The 14,573-nt window shown below is 30.3% G+C and overlaps 1 protein-coding gene and 1 long non-coding RNA gene across 2 annotated transcripts; one reads left to right on the top strand and one right to left on the bottom strand.

The window, feature by feature from the left end:
• Positions 1-1,967: 1,967 nt before the first annotated feature.
• LOC113383991 (ankycorbin-like) lies at positions 1,968-12,722 on the top strand. Its single transcript, XM_026622077.1, has 12 exons — positions 1,968-2,102; positions 4,186-4,435; positions 5,904-6,063; positions 6,128-6,271; positions 6,380-6,477; positions 6,559-6,726; positions 6,795-6,988; positions 7,062-7,444; positions 8,037-10,655; positions 11,040-11,177; positions 11,242-11,456; positions 12,448-12,722. The coding sequence occupies exons 1-12, from the start codon at positions 1,968-1,970 to the stop codon at positions 12,720-12,722; spliced, it is 4,779 nt and encodes a 1,592-aa protein (XP_026477862.1).
• An 896-nt stretch (positions 12,723-13,618) lies between these two features.
• LOC113363960 lies at positions 13,619-14,523 on the bottom strand. Its single transcript, XR_003365994.1, has 3 exons — positions 14,394-14,523; positions 14,186-14,245; positions 13,619-14,029 (listed from the first exon to the last, which is right to left on the bottom strand). It is a non-coding gene; the product is annotated as an uncharacterized LOC113363960 (long non-coding RNA).
• Positions 14,524-14,573: the final 50 nt, after the last annotated feature.

The raw sequence follows: 14,573 nt of genomic DNA, 5'->3' as shown, positions 1-14,573 counted from the left end.
TTGATTCAATTGACATAAAAATTACTCATCAATAGCTTTTTTATTCTTAACTTAAAAAGATTTGTATTTTTTATTCTTAACTAATAATAGTAATTGATAATTGTTACTGGATATTTGTAGTGCAATTTCTAATCAAAAAGCCTTGATTCAATTGACATAAAAATTGATTAGAGTGAACACAATTACTCATAAATAGCTTGTGCTTTTTTTCTTAACTTTATAAGCTTTGTGCTTTTTTATTCTTAACTAATAATAGTAACTGATAATTGTTACTGAATATTTGTACCGGAAATTCTAATCAAAAAGCTTTGATTCAATTGACATAAGAATTGATTGAAGTGAACACAAATTACTCATCAATAACTTGTGCTTTTTCATTCTTAACTTAAAAAGCTTTGAGTTTTTTATTCTTAACTAATAATAGTAACCGATAATTGTCACTGGGTATTTGTAGCGGAAATTCTAATCAAAAAGCTTTGATTCAATTCTCATAAAAATTGATCAGAGTGAACACAATTACTCATGTGCTTTTTTATTTGTAACTTAATAAGCTTTGTGCATTTTTATTCTTAATTAATAATAGTAATTGATACTTGTCACTAGATATTTGTAGCGGAAATTCTTATCAAAAAGCCTTGATTCAATTGACATAAAATTGATCAGATTGAACACAATCACTCATCAATAGCTTGTGCTTTTTTATTCTTAACTTGAAAAGCTTCGTGCTTCGTGAAACTAATAATAGTAATTGATACTTGTCACTGGATATTTTCAGCGAAAATTCTTATCAAAAAGCTTTGATTCAATTGACATAAAATTTTATCAGAGTGAACACAATTACTCATCATTAGCTTATGCTTTTTTATTCGTAACTTAATAAACTTTGTGCTTTTTTCGTCTTAACTAATAATAGTAACTAATAGTTATCACTGGATACTTGTAGCGAAAATTCTTATCAAAAAGCTTTGATTCAATTGACATAAAAATTGATTGGAGTGAACACAATTACTCATCAATAGCTTTAATAAAGTTACTGTAAAATTTATTTAAAAGCTATCGCCATGGACCTGCCTTCGGGCAGACAACTATTCAGTATTGTTATTTATTTATTTATTTTTAAATATATAGCCCACAGATTTCTTCCAAGAGGACTCAAAAATATAATTATTTTACATAATGAATAACAATTAAAATATATACAAAATTACAAAATATAGTTATTAACATAAAATACTTAACATAAAATTACATATAATACAGAATGTAACAATAATATTTATATACAGAATAAGATAAAATAATGAGATATTTGAAAAGAAAATAAAAAGGTTAACTTGTGCAGATGGAGATTATTTGATTAGGTGAAGTGTTGTGAATATCTATTTCATTATTAATAAAGTTAAAGTTAGAGGATATAAGTAAAATAGGCGAATTTAAGAGAGAATTAGATTTAGAAGTAGGATAATTGAAAAATAATTGTGAACGCGTAGATAGTCTTGGAACATTAAAGGTTAAGAATAATAGGACAGTCTATACAATTATTGCAAAGTTTAAATAAGAACATAATTGTACAGATAAATCTACGTGAGGCAAGAGAAGGAATACCAAATTCTTCTTAGTAAAGTGTTATGGTCAAAGCCACGTTCATGGTAAATATATATAAGAAGTTATAGCTATTTGTAGGTTATTTGTCTTGAAGCTTATTATTAAATTCGCCAATTCATAATTACAGAATATACAAACGTAAAAGATTGTAAGTTCGAATCCACAATTATGTATTTTTTATTTGAAATTTGATAAAGAGTTGAAATTACATATCTTTTAAACTTAATACTTCAATTTAATATTACTAGGATCATTAAGACAGTACTTTCTTTATATTTCATCAGCTGTCTCTATAAATCCAAGTAATGGTGAGCTGAGATCTTGGGACATGCGCCTTGTTCGGTGTCTTAGGCCGCTGAGCAATGAGAAGTCACCGCGAGGCGCCGTCGTCGTCCAGGTTACGATTGGGCTGTTTGAAGCAAGGTAGCTCCGGCTTGATGTACGCCTGTCAACAAGGCGACCTGCCAGGTGTCGTGCGGATTCTCGGGGAACAGGTTGCATTTTCATTTCTGCGCATTTTCATTTATTCGAAATATAATAAGTGCTCTGTTAAAATTCAATATGTAGTGAAAACTATTATGAAAGTGATTAAAATCAACACGATAAAAATGATTTTTCGTTAAATTATGTGTAATATTTATTTCGTTCGCGTTATTGTATAAATGCCTTGATATGCACAATACTTGATGGAGCATGTTGATGATTCATTATAAAGAGTTGATGATAAACATCAAATTTAATTATTATTTTTTTAGTATTATGTATTATTAATATTAGTATTAATAATTAATTAATTATTATTTTACTCAAGAATCAATTTAATTTTTTTAAGTTTTTTTTAAAGTTTTTTAAATTGTGTACACATTTCATTCATTATTTAAAGTACTACGTGCTAACATATTTAGGTCAACTGTTTTTCAATAATTCGTATGGAAATAAGTAAGTTTACCGAATATTAAAACTGCATTGCATTTTCAAATACATTTGTATGTATCCATAGATACGAAACAAATAGTCAACTAAATACATTCGTACATAAAATAAAGACTTAGTATATGTATATATATACATTAGGGTAGTCCTTAATATGGACATTTTTGAATTTCCTTGCTCCCAAGGGATCAAATGATTTCAAATTGATAAAAAACAATTCTCTCAAAGTTTTAGCTTTTCATATTGTCTTTTAGATAGTGCGCAATTCAATCAAACTTGGTATGGAAATAACATGGAAAAAATTTAGTAAATTAAAAAAAAATGTTTAGGTATAACTTAGCAACAAATGAATTAAAAGTGAAAATTCGTATCATTTTTTATTGAAAATTCAATGGTCTGCAAAATTTTTTTATGCTATTTCCATACAAAACTTTTATTGAATTGCGCTCTATCTAAAAGACAATATAAGAGCTAAAACTTTCAGAGAATTGTTTTTTATCAACTTGGAACCATCTGCGCTCTTGGGAGCAAGGAAATTTGTAAATGTCCATATTAAGGACCACTCTAATATATATATATATATATATATATATATATATATAGCATACCCGGCCACGTTTTGTTGCGGTTTTTAATAATTTAATAATCCACCGAAATGAAATTAGAATCTAATGGACAATCAATAGTTCAATACTACATATAATGTTTAAATTAAAGTTTTTAATAAAAGGGCACATTAAAATTCAATATAAATATCTAAGTAATTTTTTTATTTGTAAATTTGTTGAAATGATTACTCTACTTTGTATTACGTTCTATTTGCCTCAATAACATTCCAACATTATAATATATTTAGAATTTATATATATATATATATATATATAAATATATATATATGTGTATATATAATATATATATATATATATACAGATAATTTTTATATGGTCATGATATTTGTTAAAGTACGTATTAATATTTATTAATATTATTGTTATTATAGAATTATCACATTTTGCTACTTTCATTTTTAAAAGCAGTTTTTGATTGAAATTATTTACTAATCAATTTATTTATATTAATTTTACTACTTCCATTCTATTTTGCTACTTAAATTTTAAAAGCAGTTTTTGATTGACATTATTTACTAATAAATAATCAATTCCATAATTTTCTCCTGAAAACCGGTTTTTGAAAACTAAATTTACTAAAACAGTTTCAGGCAAAAAATAATAATTGACCAGGATTGAGTAACTTTAAAAGCAATCAGTTATCCTTTGTTTATGCTTAATTTTTATTTGTAAAACTGTAAATATTTTCATAACATTAAAACGAAGAAAGGCTGTCGCTTGGCATTTGTGTTTTTATATCATTTACAATTTTGTTTAAAGTGCCTTTTATTCATTAAAATCCGTAATTCTTTTCTTTAAACCAAATCGAATTACATAATTTTTTCCTGAAAACCGGTTTTTAAAAACCGATAAAACCTAATATAAATCTCTTATATTTTTACACAAAATATAGTATGTTCCAATGTATGTATATTCAACATGTTCCAATATTTCTATCAAACTATTATATTTTCCTTGAAATATTATATATTAAATTTTTATGTCACATTATATATTATGTGTTTGTCCTAATTTTCAGCCGGTATCGGCTTACCGGCAAGATCGAAACCGTCGCACCGCACTGCACTACTGCAGGGGCAGCGCGGTGGCGGGCCAGCTCGTCACGGCGGCTCCGGGTCTGCTGGACAGCCCGGACCGTGACGGTTTGACACCTTTGCATTTGGCCGTAATACAAGGTGACACTGCATTGGTATCACTTCTCATTGCTCAAGGGGCTGATATCGATGCACTGGACAATGAGAGACATTCTGTAGTCCATTGGGCGACAGGTAATTAAAATCATTTATTACTTTTATAGGATTTAACTTGATAGTTAATACTATACAGAGTTCATATTTTTTATTAACTTCCCGAAGGAGAAGTTTATGTTTTCATAAAAAAATCCGAATTTTATGTTTTCTCGACGTTTCAAGCCATTCTGAATCGAATGAGATCGAGTTTGGAAAAAGTATGTGTGTGTGAACAGATTTGTTGCCGTAAATCAACGTTTTCTCAAAAACGGCTGGACCGATTTCAAAAATTTAAAAGCCATTCGATGTATCTCGATGAGGACTAGGGTTTTTGAGTTTTGTGCGGCAATCGACCGGCCCGTTTCTTTGTAAATCGCAGAAAAGTGAAAAATTTTTTGTCCACGTTTTAGCCCGCAATTCTGAATCGATTTTAAAAATTCAAAAACCGTTCGATAGATATTGGTTGAGAATCGTGCTGATTAGTTTTTGGTAAAGATCGGCCGGGCCGTTTTCTTGTAATAAAAATTTAAAAAAAAAATTTCGGCGATCGTCATGATTTTTTTTTGACGGTAGATACCATAGTCTTCTAGATCATACTAGAATAGTTGCGCTCTACGACAACCCGTTTTGCTTTAAAAATTCGTCAACGTTTGCAAAAATTGGTATCGTTTTTTTGGCATTTGTCAAAATTAGACCTCTCATCGACGTTTTCTCAAAAACGCCCGAACCGATTTCAGAAATTTTAAAGCCATTCGATGTATCTCAATGAGAACTATAGTTTGTCAGTTTTATGAGACGATCTGCCGAGCCGTTTCTTTGTAATTTGAAAAAGAGTGTTAAACTTTTCTTCCACATTTAAGCTCATTCTACCAAATCGATTTTAAAAAATCAAAAACTGTTCGAAAGATATTAGTTGGGAATAATACTGATTAGTTTTAGGTGAAAATCTACCGAGCCGTTTTCTTGTAATTAACTTTTGAAAAAAATGTAAGCCAATTTTTATGGAACTTTTTTTGGCAATATATATCATGATCTTATAGAACATACTGAAATATTACGGCCTTACGACTAGTAGTTTGATTTTAAAAAATCATCAAAATTTGAGAAAATGAGTAGTTTTTTTGACGTTTGTTAAAATTAAAATTAGATGATTTACTTGGCATAACGATAGATTACTTGGTCTTAATGAACATACTAAACCATTAACGTCCTACGAAAACTGGTTCAATTATAAAAATTATTGATTTGTGAAAATTTGCTTTTAGAAAATACTCCGAGTTAACGTGTTTGTTTGTTTTTAATTATGTGTAATAAATCCACTCGGAATACTTTTTACTCATAAATTAATTTGTTTATTATTGATTAAGTTGATTATTTACACATATCGGGAAGTTCATGTAACTTGCCTTAAGGCTAAATACTAATACCAGCCAGTTTTTATACCACTTTTGCGAAGATTTAACTTAAGTGTTCACCACATCTCATTTTTATAATACATTTATTTCAGTGTGTTGTGAGTTAGACTGTCTCCGGTTACTATTATCTGCAGGAGCAAATCCATCAGCCCCTGATATATTAGGTGGTTGCCCACTTCATTACGCCGCTCAACTATGCGGTGCTCCGCTCGCTCAAGGCGCAATACCAGGACATGCCCTTCGAATCCTGAAGTATTACTATAGTGTAAACAATTCATATCTCCCCAAAAAAATTAATCTTTTATACTATTTTCAGAGAATTGCTTAACGCAAAAAGTACATCAGTCCATGTAGTTGATCATGAAGGGCGATCGCCTCTTCTTTGGGCAGCTGCTGCCGGTAGTCCAGAAGCTGTCATAGCCCTGATAAAAGCTGGAGCTCATGTGGAAGCAGCTGACAGGTGATTCTGAGAATAAATATATAAATATATATATAAATGATTTAAGTATAATTCATGACTGAATGAAACTAATTAATTCAATCTAAAAGTGCAATGATAAATTTTCAGGGATGGTTTAACGGCTTTACATTGTGCTGCGTCTCGTGGTAATACAGGGTGTATAGAAACACTTATCACTTTATGCGGAGCTGCTGTTGATGTTATAGGTAAATTTTCAACGAAAACAGTTTATACACAAATGAATAGTGAGATGTAATTTGTGGTACTTCACATATTTATTTAATCAGATTGCAATGGTTGCACTTCGTTACATTATGCAGCCACACTTGGACACGCCGATGCTACTTCTTTGTTACTTGATTTAGACGCCGCACCTGATAGACAGGACCGTAAAGGACGTACACCTGCTCATTGTGCTTGTGCTAAAGGACAATTAGAAACTGTTAAAATTCTAGGTAAAAAAACCGATATTATAAAAAATTGATATTCAAAAAAAGAGGTTTACAAAATATCTATTTTGCAGCAAATCATAAGGCTAATTTATGGATACGTAATATCAAAGGCGATCTTCCACTCCATGATGCAGTAGCATCAGGTAGACGCAAATTGGTTTTATATCTTCTGCAACTAAAAGATGGATTTATAAATTCTAGTGGACATGATGGAAAAACTTTGTTACATATAGCAGCAAGTCATGACCATGCAGATATTTGCAAGGTAGGCAAATATTAAAATATAGACATGATTTTTTAGTACTAATATGACTAATATGTTTTGCTTTTATTTTTAGATTTTACTCGACCATGGTGCTGTTGTGAATCCATTGTACAGAACTACTCGGGATGTTATGGTAACACCATTGGACTGTGCTCTGCACAAAGGAAATAAATCTACGGCGAAATATTTACAAATTCACGGTGGTATACCGGCTGTGAAATTGAATGCTGAGGAAAGCAATAAGGATCAAAAGGTGAAACTACAAAGTATTACACCTACAACCGCAGTGAAGCAGACCAGAAGCAGTGTTTTAAGGAGCGGAGGTCGTTTATCAAAAACTGATGACACGCGCAAACCAAAAAAGGATTCAAGTTCCGATAATAAATATAAGGGAAAACCTGAGGCTGTAACTACCTTTCAACAAATAGAACACAATCCCAACAACATAAGAATAAGGTGAAACAAAAAATGATAATTTTATAGGAAATAATTTAGTATTGTTATCACGTTTTTTTCATATTTTATATTAGACAGTTAGAGCATTTAAATAAAGTAGAACAGTTTAGAATTTTTAGAGAGTCCTAAAGATTTTAGAGCAATTCAATAAAATTAACCATCAGTTTTAATTTAAAAAACATATGTGACATACAACTATTGTCGAAGATCGATTATAGACAAAAAGATCAAGCTTCTGTTTTTTATTGTTAAGATTGATTATTTTATTCTTGTTGCAACAACTTAATTTTATGCAATAGAATTAATATATAATGTAATGAAATTATTATTCACATAGTTGACATGCCCGTACATTTGTAGATTGTGCTATTATATGAAAGATTAGAAGTGATTCAAGTTCAACCAATACTCTACACTCGAAACATTTTTCAATATGCAAGCTAGATCTATTAGAGAAATTAAATAATAAATTTAGCAAAATAAATAGTGTTATTTTTACTAGAAATGATATTTATAAGTACTACTTGTTATTTACTTTACATTTATTTTTCAATTATATTATTTAGTTTTCAGTGTGTATATTTAATTCCAGAACTAAAAGTTTGACTAAAGTCCACTGCAGTTCTAGTTCAGATGACTCGAATATAGAAGAATTTTGCACGTGTATACATAGATGCCATCACGGCAAACGTTTATATTTGCTCCAATCACCGCGGAGGCTCACTCGCAAAGATATTAAAGAGCTCAGCAAAAATAGTCATAGTGATTCTGATATCCATACTAGATCACATTCGAGATGTGATAAGCAACGTGATAAGCGATCAAGTACCAGCATGAGCGAAAGACAAAGGAGTAATTCCCGAAGCACCAGGCAATTGAAATCAGCTCGATCAAAAATAAATCGCAGCGATTCCAAAGATAATAGCAGTGACTACAAAGAACGGCGGAAGCCAGCAAGAGATCGATCTCATAGTCGATCTAATAGACCCAGATCGCAAAGAAGAAAACATATATCGACCGAGGATTCAGATGAAACTTTGTCGAGTGAAGAATTTAGTAGTGATAGAGGAAAGAAATATAAAACTAGTAGTCATAGTTCGTCTAAATCAAAAACGAGTAATAAGACGAAAACGTACACTAGACGAACAATGCATTCTTACAGCGAAGAGGATGTCAGTGAAGAAGAAAAGCCAAATCGAGTCTCGAAGAGTGTTTCAAGCTCTCCTAAATCACGTAGAAAAAGTAGGAAAAATGAAGCCAAATCACCCAGACATATAAGTGAAGAAAGAATTGTTAAACGCAAAACTTTAAAAACGGAAACTACTACAAAAAGAACTGTTACACCAAATGCAGATTCTCAAAGTGAAAGTGAAAGCGAAGAAGATGATTCTGAAGATATAGACGATACGGTTGAAATAATAAATACAAGTAAAGCTAAAAGAAAATCAGACAAAGTTGTAGGAAAAGTCAGATATAGAAGATCAGTAAGTGACGAAGATGAAATAGTTGATAATAGTAAAACTAGGACCAAATCTCGAAGTAGTGGCAGAGTTAATGAAAAGGCTAGAAGTAAAAAATCAGAGAAGCAAAAAAGCTCCGAAATAAGTGAACTAAGCGAAAGTGATGATAAGTATGCATCAAAGAAAAGCAGTAGCAAAACAAAAGAATCCAAAACGAAAAAGCAGGAAAAAGTAATAAGTAAAAGCAAACAAAAAAATGATGCAGATAGTAGTTTAGATAAGCCTACTTCCAAATCTAAGGATAGAAAAAAGGTGACAAGTGAGTCAACAAAAACTACAACATCAACTATGACTGAAAAAAAAGTTAAACAATCTAAAATTAAACAAAACGAAGATGTTAGTGATAGTGAACTCTCTCAGTTAAATATTAAAAACAAAAAACAAACTTTTACGACTTCAGAAAGTGAAAACGATATGCAAAGTTCTGGTACTAAAAAAGGCAAAGTAATTACCGAAGCAGAAATTCATAAAACTGAAGAAAATGATCAAGATGTTCAAGGCATGGAAACAATAAATAATTTGAATAATAATTTGTCAAACGAAGGAGACGGTAAAATAGAAAGTGGTACTATGGATAAAAAGGTCGAAGAAATTCAAACCCCTTCGACAGCTCCTCAAATTAGTGAACAAAGTAATAGTGATTTAATTGAAGGATCAATCAAAGATACTACAGATTTGGTTGAACAATCTAAGGAACAATCAGATATAACAAAATCTGAACAAATTAGTGCAGTTGAAACAAAACTGGGATTACAAACTACAGAGTTAGCGGAACACATTACTGAATCAGCTACTGAGTTGGTTCAAAAAATGTCAGAAGATTTAAATTTACCATCAGATAAATTATTGCAAAATTCAGAAAATATTAATAAAGAGGAAAACAATATTAAAGAAGTAAAACAAGAGGCAGAAAATATTGTTAAAAGTACTGATGTAGAACCCGTACCAAATAATACAGATAAAATAATTGATTCTAAAGCTTTACCTGCTGATGAATCTAAAATGGATAATAAAGATCAAATGAGCTTGGAAGATAAATTAATTGGAGAACGAATTAATCAACCAATCGCAGCAGAAAATTTTATCGGAAGTTTCGAAGCAACTCCGGCTTTGCATATGATTGAAATGGTGCCGCCTCCTGAACGTTTTATTCAACTGGAATACAATAAAAATGATGAAGGTCGTAAGGAATCACTTTACACTTCAGAAGATGATACTACTGACTCGTCGGAGGATTCAGAAAAATTTGAAAAAAATCAGACTCCAAGGACAGCAATGGATGATTTGCGCTTTTGTGCTTCCGAAAAATTTGAAGGTCAATCTAGTGTTCTCGATAGCTCTATTGTTGATACAACGGCACCTCCTTCCGCCGCTAATACTTGGTCATCTATGGGATCACCAAGTAGAAGAAAAAAATTAAAAAGGCGTACGAAAAATAGATCACGAACACTGAGTGAGGAAGTGTCCGAGCGTGGATATGAGTCTAGCGGAATGATGGATTCCGGTTTTGAACCAAGCCCTAGAGTAATCACTAGACCGAAGTCAGTTGGACCTAAAGCAGTATCTAAGAATCGAAAAATTCCTGAGAAAAAAGTCACTAGACCAGGTAGAGCGATAGACAGAAAACCGGGCGACAAAAACGCTGTTAATATGACAACTGTAAATCAAAGCATGCAAGCTAATATACGAAGGTGAATACATAATTTTAACAGGTTATCAAATTTATCATAAAAATATGAATAATAAATCAAATATAATTTATATTTGGCACTTAGCACGTAGCATTTCCAAAACTTTACAATGCGTACCAATTTTGCTGTACGCAGTTTAATAAACAGCTTCAATTTAATTGAATTTGCGCTTATAGTGAATAAAGTGCACATAAACAGCAGTACATAAGATGATCTAATAAATTTTGTTGTCATTTTTGGTGCGATACAATTTTTATAAAATAATTATTACTTGATGAAATAAAATTTATTAATAAAGAAGAATATTGATAACTTTTAATAAAATATTATATGATAACATTTAAATATAATCTTATAATACAATTAATGTGTGTTCTGTTTTAGGTATTATACAGAGCGAATAATATTTCAACATCTTCTGGATCTGAAACGATTACAAATCCGATCATCTCGCGCACACGAAGCTGTTTTAGTTAAACGTGCAATCGACCAATATCATAGATCCAATCCTCAAGTAGCCAGGTTAATTAAAAATATTATCATTTTCTACTAATATCATTGATCAATACATTCTTTTTCTTTGTAGATATACAGACAAAGAATTCACATATGAAGCTTTTGAACGTCATTTATACGACACTTTGAAAAAATTACAAAAAGTGGGTAGTAGCAATTATAAGACAATAGCTGAATCGTTTATAGAAAATGAATGCAAATCAAATCCATTATTTTGTACAACAAAAACATTCAGATGCAATCATGCTACTCATGCATATACTGGAATTCCGTGTGCTGCATATAGTAAGTACATACTTTGCATCTTTCCTTTAAATTGGCAATTGTAATGCATAAATGCATGTCATCAATATTTCTCATTATGGATGAGTTATATTTTTATATAGTAGATATACGAATGATACTAATAAAACGCAAATATTATATCTACGCATAATATAGCATATAGGTTAGAGCGGGGAACAAAGGTCCAATTTGACTTTGAGCAATTATATTGTGAAAACAAAATCAATTACATTGCATCAAATAACACATATCAAACAACCATCTATCTGACTATGTTCAGTTAAACCACCAGCTAATTAATCATTGTAGAAATGTTTTTTTGCTGTTTTCAAAAATTTGTTATCTGGTTCTTTTTACCCCTTAGGTGGGATAAACTCGAAAGTCTAGGGGGCAAACAGGTCCAATGTCTTATTTTTAATCTTAAATGGATTTTTTGAAATAATAGCTACAGTATTCAACCGATGAAAATATAAATTTATAATATAACCTTGATCTGGTATTTTGTCAGAAATATTCATAAATATAGTTGGACTAACTATTTATTCAATTTATCTCTTGTAAAATTGTTTTTGAGATCGGTGGTGGATCTTTTTACCTCTTATATAAAATTTATATAATATGTCCCATTGAACTTAGTGAACCATGTGATGTTAAAGAATCTTTTAGTTGCACAAATGTTTTAGTAAAATAATAATTTTAATGATAACATTTTTTATTTAATGATAAAAAAAGAAATTAGCGTTTTAATTTGCAATATAATTTCTTAATTACCAATAGCAATCACAGTCATTTTTAAGTCTACTCGATCTAATTTTTAAAGTTCAATAACTTACTAAGGCACTCAATCGAGTAATTTCCTGATTTGTATCGTGCAGTCGTCATTTTTTTTTTGAGAGCACATATATGCACACTTATGTATACGCACATACATACCAATAAGACTTATGTGTATATATACCTGGTGTAAAAACTTACATTACTAAATTTTTAGTTCCTCTGATGAACCACCACACGATTCCTAAGCCCGGCTTTCCCAAAGTTCCCGAGCCGAGCTTTCTGCCACGCATCAAGACGGGCGAAAAGCACGACAAGAACGCCGTGGCATTAGAACTATCCCATGGAAATGATAAGCAACTGATAACACTGCCATCAGATAAATTAGACGTCAATAAAAAGTATTATGTCACGTTTTCAGTCAGGGGTTCGAATCCCACCTCTGAAGCCGAAGGCAAGGCATCGCCCAAAACTGCAAAGCCAACAAAATAGTCGGCAGCATTCCTATAATTTATAAATTGCTCATTCAGAAATTACTGGAATGATTATCATTTTTGAAATAGTTAAATTCTTTCATTTTTCAACTATGTAAAATATGTAGATAATGATCGTGCGAGTGAATTTCAATTGTTATGTGATAAATACATATTTAGAATAATTGTATAAGTTAATGCAATTGAGACAAAGCGTACGTATTCAATCTTTAAGTTTAATTAGTTTTAATTAAGTCTTGATTATTGATGTACTTGGTTCCAAATTATAATAAAATTATATATTCTTTTGGCGATGGTATAATCAGTATATAAGTATTAAGTAAAAACGGTCTAAGGCATTGTTAATATAAATGGCACTTTACTGTTCTATATAAGATATTTTACTAGAAATGACGCACTTGTGTTTGATGAGATAAATAAATATATTTATTTTTATTCTGATTTTTTCTTAATGCGTTTTCTCAGGCATAAACCGACAGCAATTTGTTTTTTTTAATTTTATTACCATGTTTTATATAACCTATTAAATTATAATTAATGATATTAAAAATAATATATATAATACATATCTATTATTTGATACACTTTCCGAAACTCTGTGTTCACAATGTGTGCATTTGTTCTTCTGATATTACTTCATATTTTTTATAAGTTTGTTTAAATGGGTGAAATGTAGCTGCCTAATAAGTACTTTCAATATCTGTTTCATTACCTAATTATAATATCAATATAAATTAAACTCAACGAAAGTAAAATGCTTCAGATATCCCTTTAACTAAATTTGGGTCTGTATTTAAACGTTTTTTCATTCCAAAGATGTTATGTAAAATATTGGGTAACAATTTAATATTAAATAATGATATTAAATATTTATTATACTAAAAGTTTAATTCCTTTTATATAGAATTGATTTATTAATAATTTATAATATAACGTTTGGAATTTATTCATCACAGATATTCTATATCTATATCTTAGAAATAAATTATATGACTTTAAATATAAAAATGCTTAATCGTTCACTTTCAGTCTCATATTTACACTACTTAAGTGATATTTGAATGTTTACTACTTATGATCTAAATACGTTTATGATTATGACACAACTTTCTCTTGATTTCAAATATTCTCAAACATTCTTAAACTTCTTCTGCGAAATATTTGTAGATATCTATATACAAAAAGCACAAAAATTTTACAACTTGAAATTGCATTCAACACAGTTTAAGCTTCTTCTTTTTCGGATGAGTTTTCAACATCATGGCTGTGCGCTAAAGCTTCCTCTTCACTTATTCCTGGTGCACTCTGGGAATATAAAAAATGGTCATATATATATATATATATATATATATATATATATATATATAATAAACTTCAAAACAAACGAAAATTTATATTAATAAAAATAATGGCAGATTATTGATGGTTATTGGATTATAGATATACTTTTTTCGCATTTACCTGATCAGCCTCTTTGAGTGCTTCTAATTCTTCTTTAGTCGTCCTCTTGAAAAAGCCGGCCTGAAAAAATGAGTTATTCATTATAGTAAAAACTAACTTCCGAAAATATGATCATAATAGGTGAGATAATAGCGGTTGGAGATAATAATTAGGTAGAACTCTAACAAAGATAATTTTCTTATATTGTGATCTTTTATAATTTATATACCTTGACAAGTCCAGCGATCACCAGACCCAAGAGGAGAAGTCCCACAGCAACAGCCACGGCAATTATCCATGGTACGATAGTTCCATTCTTAGGAGATCCACTGAATAATGTTGATAACACAAAATCATCAGGACGTAACAATATTCCTCCAGTAGCAGTCTGTTCTAATCCGAAGGGTCG

The sequence above is a fragment of the Ctenocephalides felis genome, unplaced genomic scaffold (assembly GCF_003426905.1).
Source record: "Ctenocephalides felis isolate EL2017-DRISC unplaced genomic scaffold, ASM342690v1 CF-g0.4_SCAFFOLD_00845, whole genome shotgun sequence".
Taxonomy (NCBI): Eukaryota; Metazoa; Arthropoda; class Insecta; order Siphonaptera; family Pulicidae; genus Ctenocephalides; species Ctenocephalides felis.
Note: the sequence above shows the minus strand (reverse complement) of the source record. Positions and strands in the feature narration are given on the sequence as shown.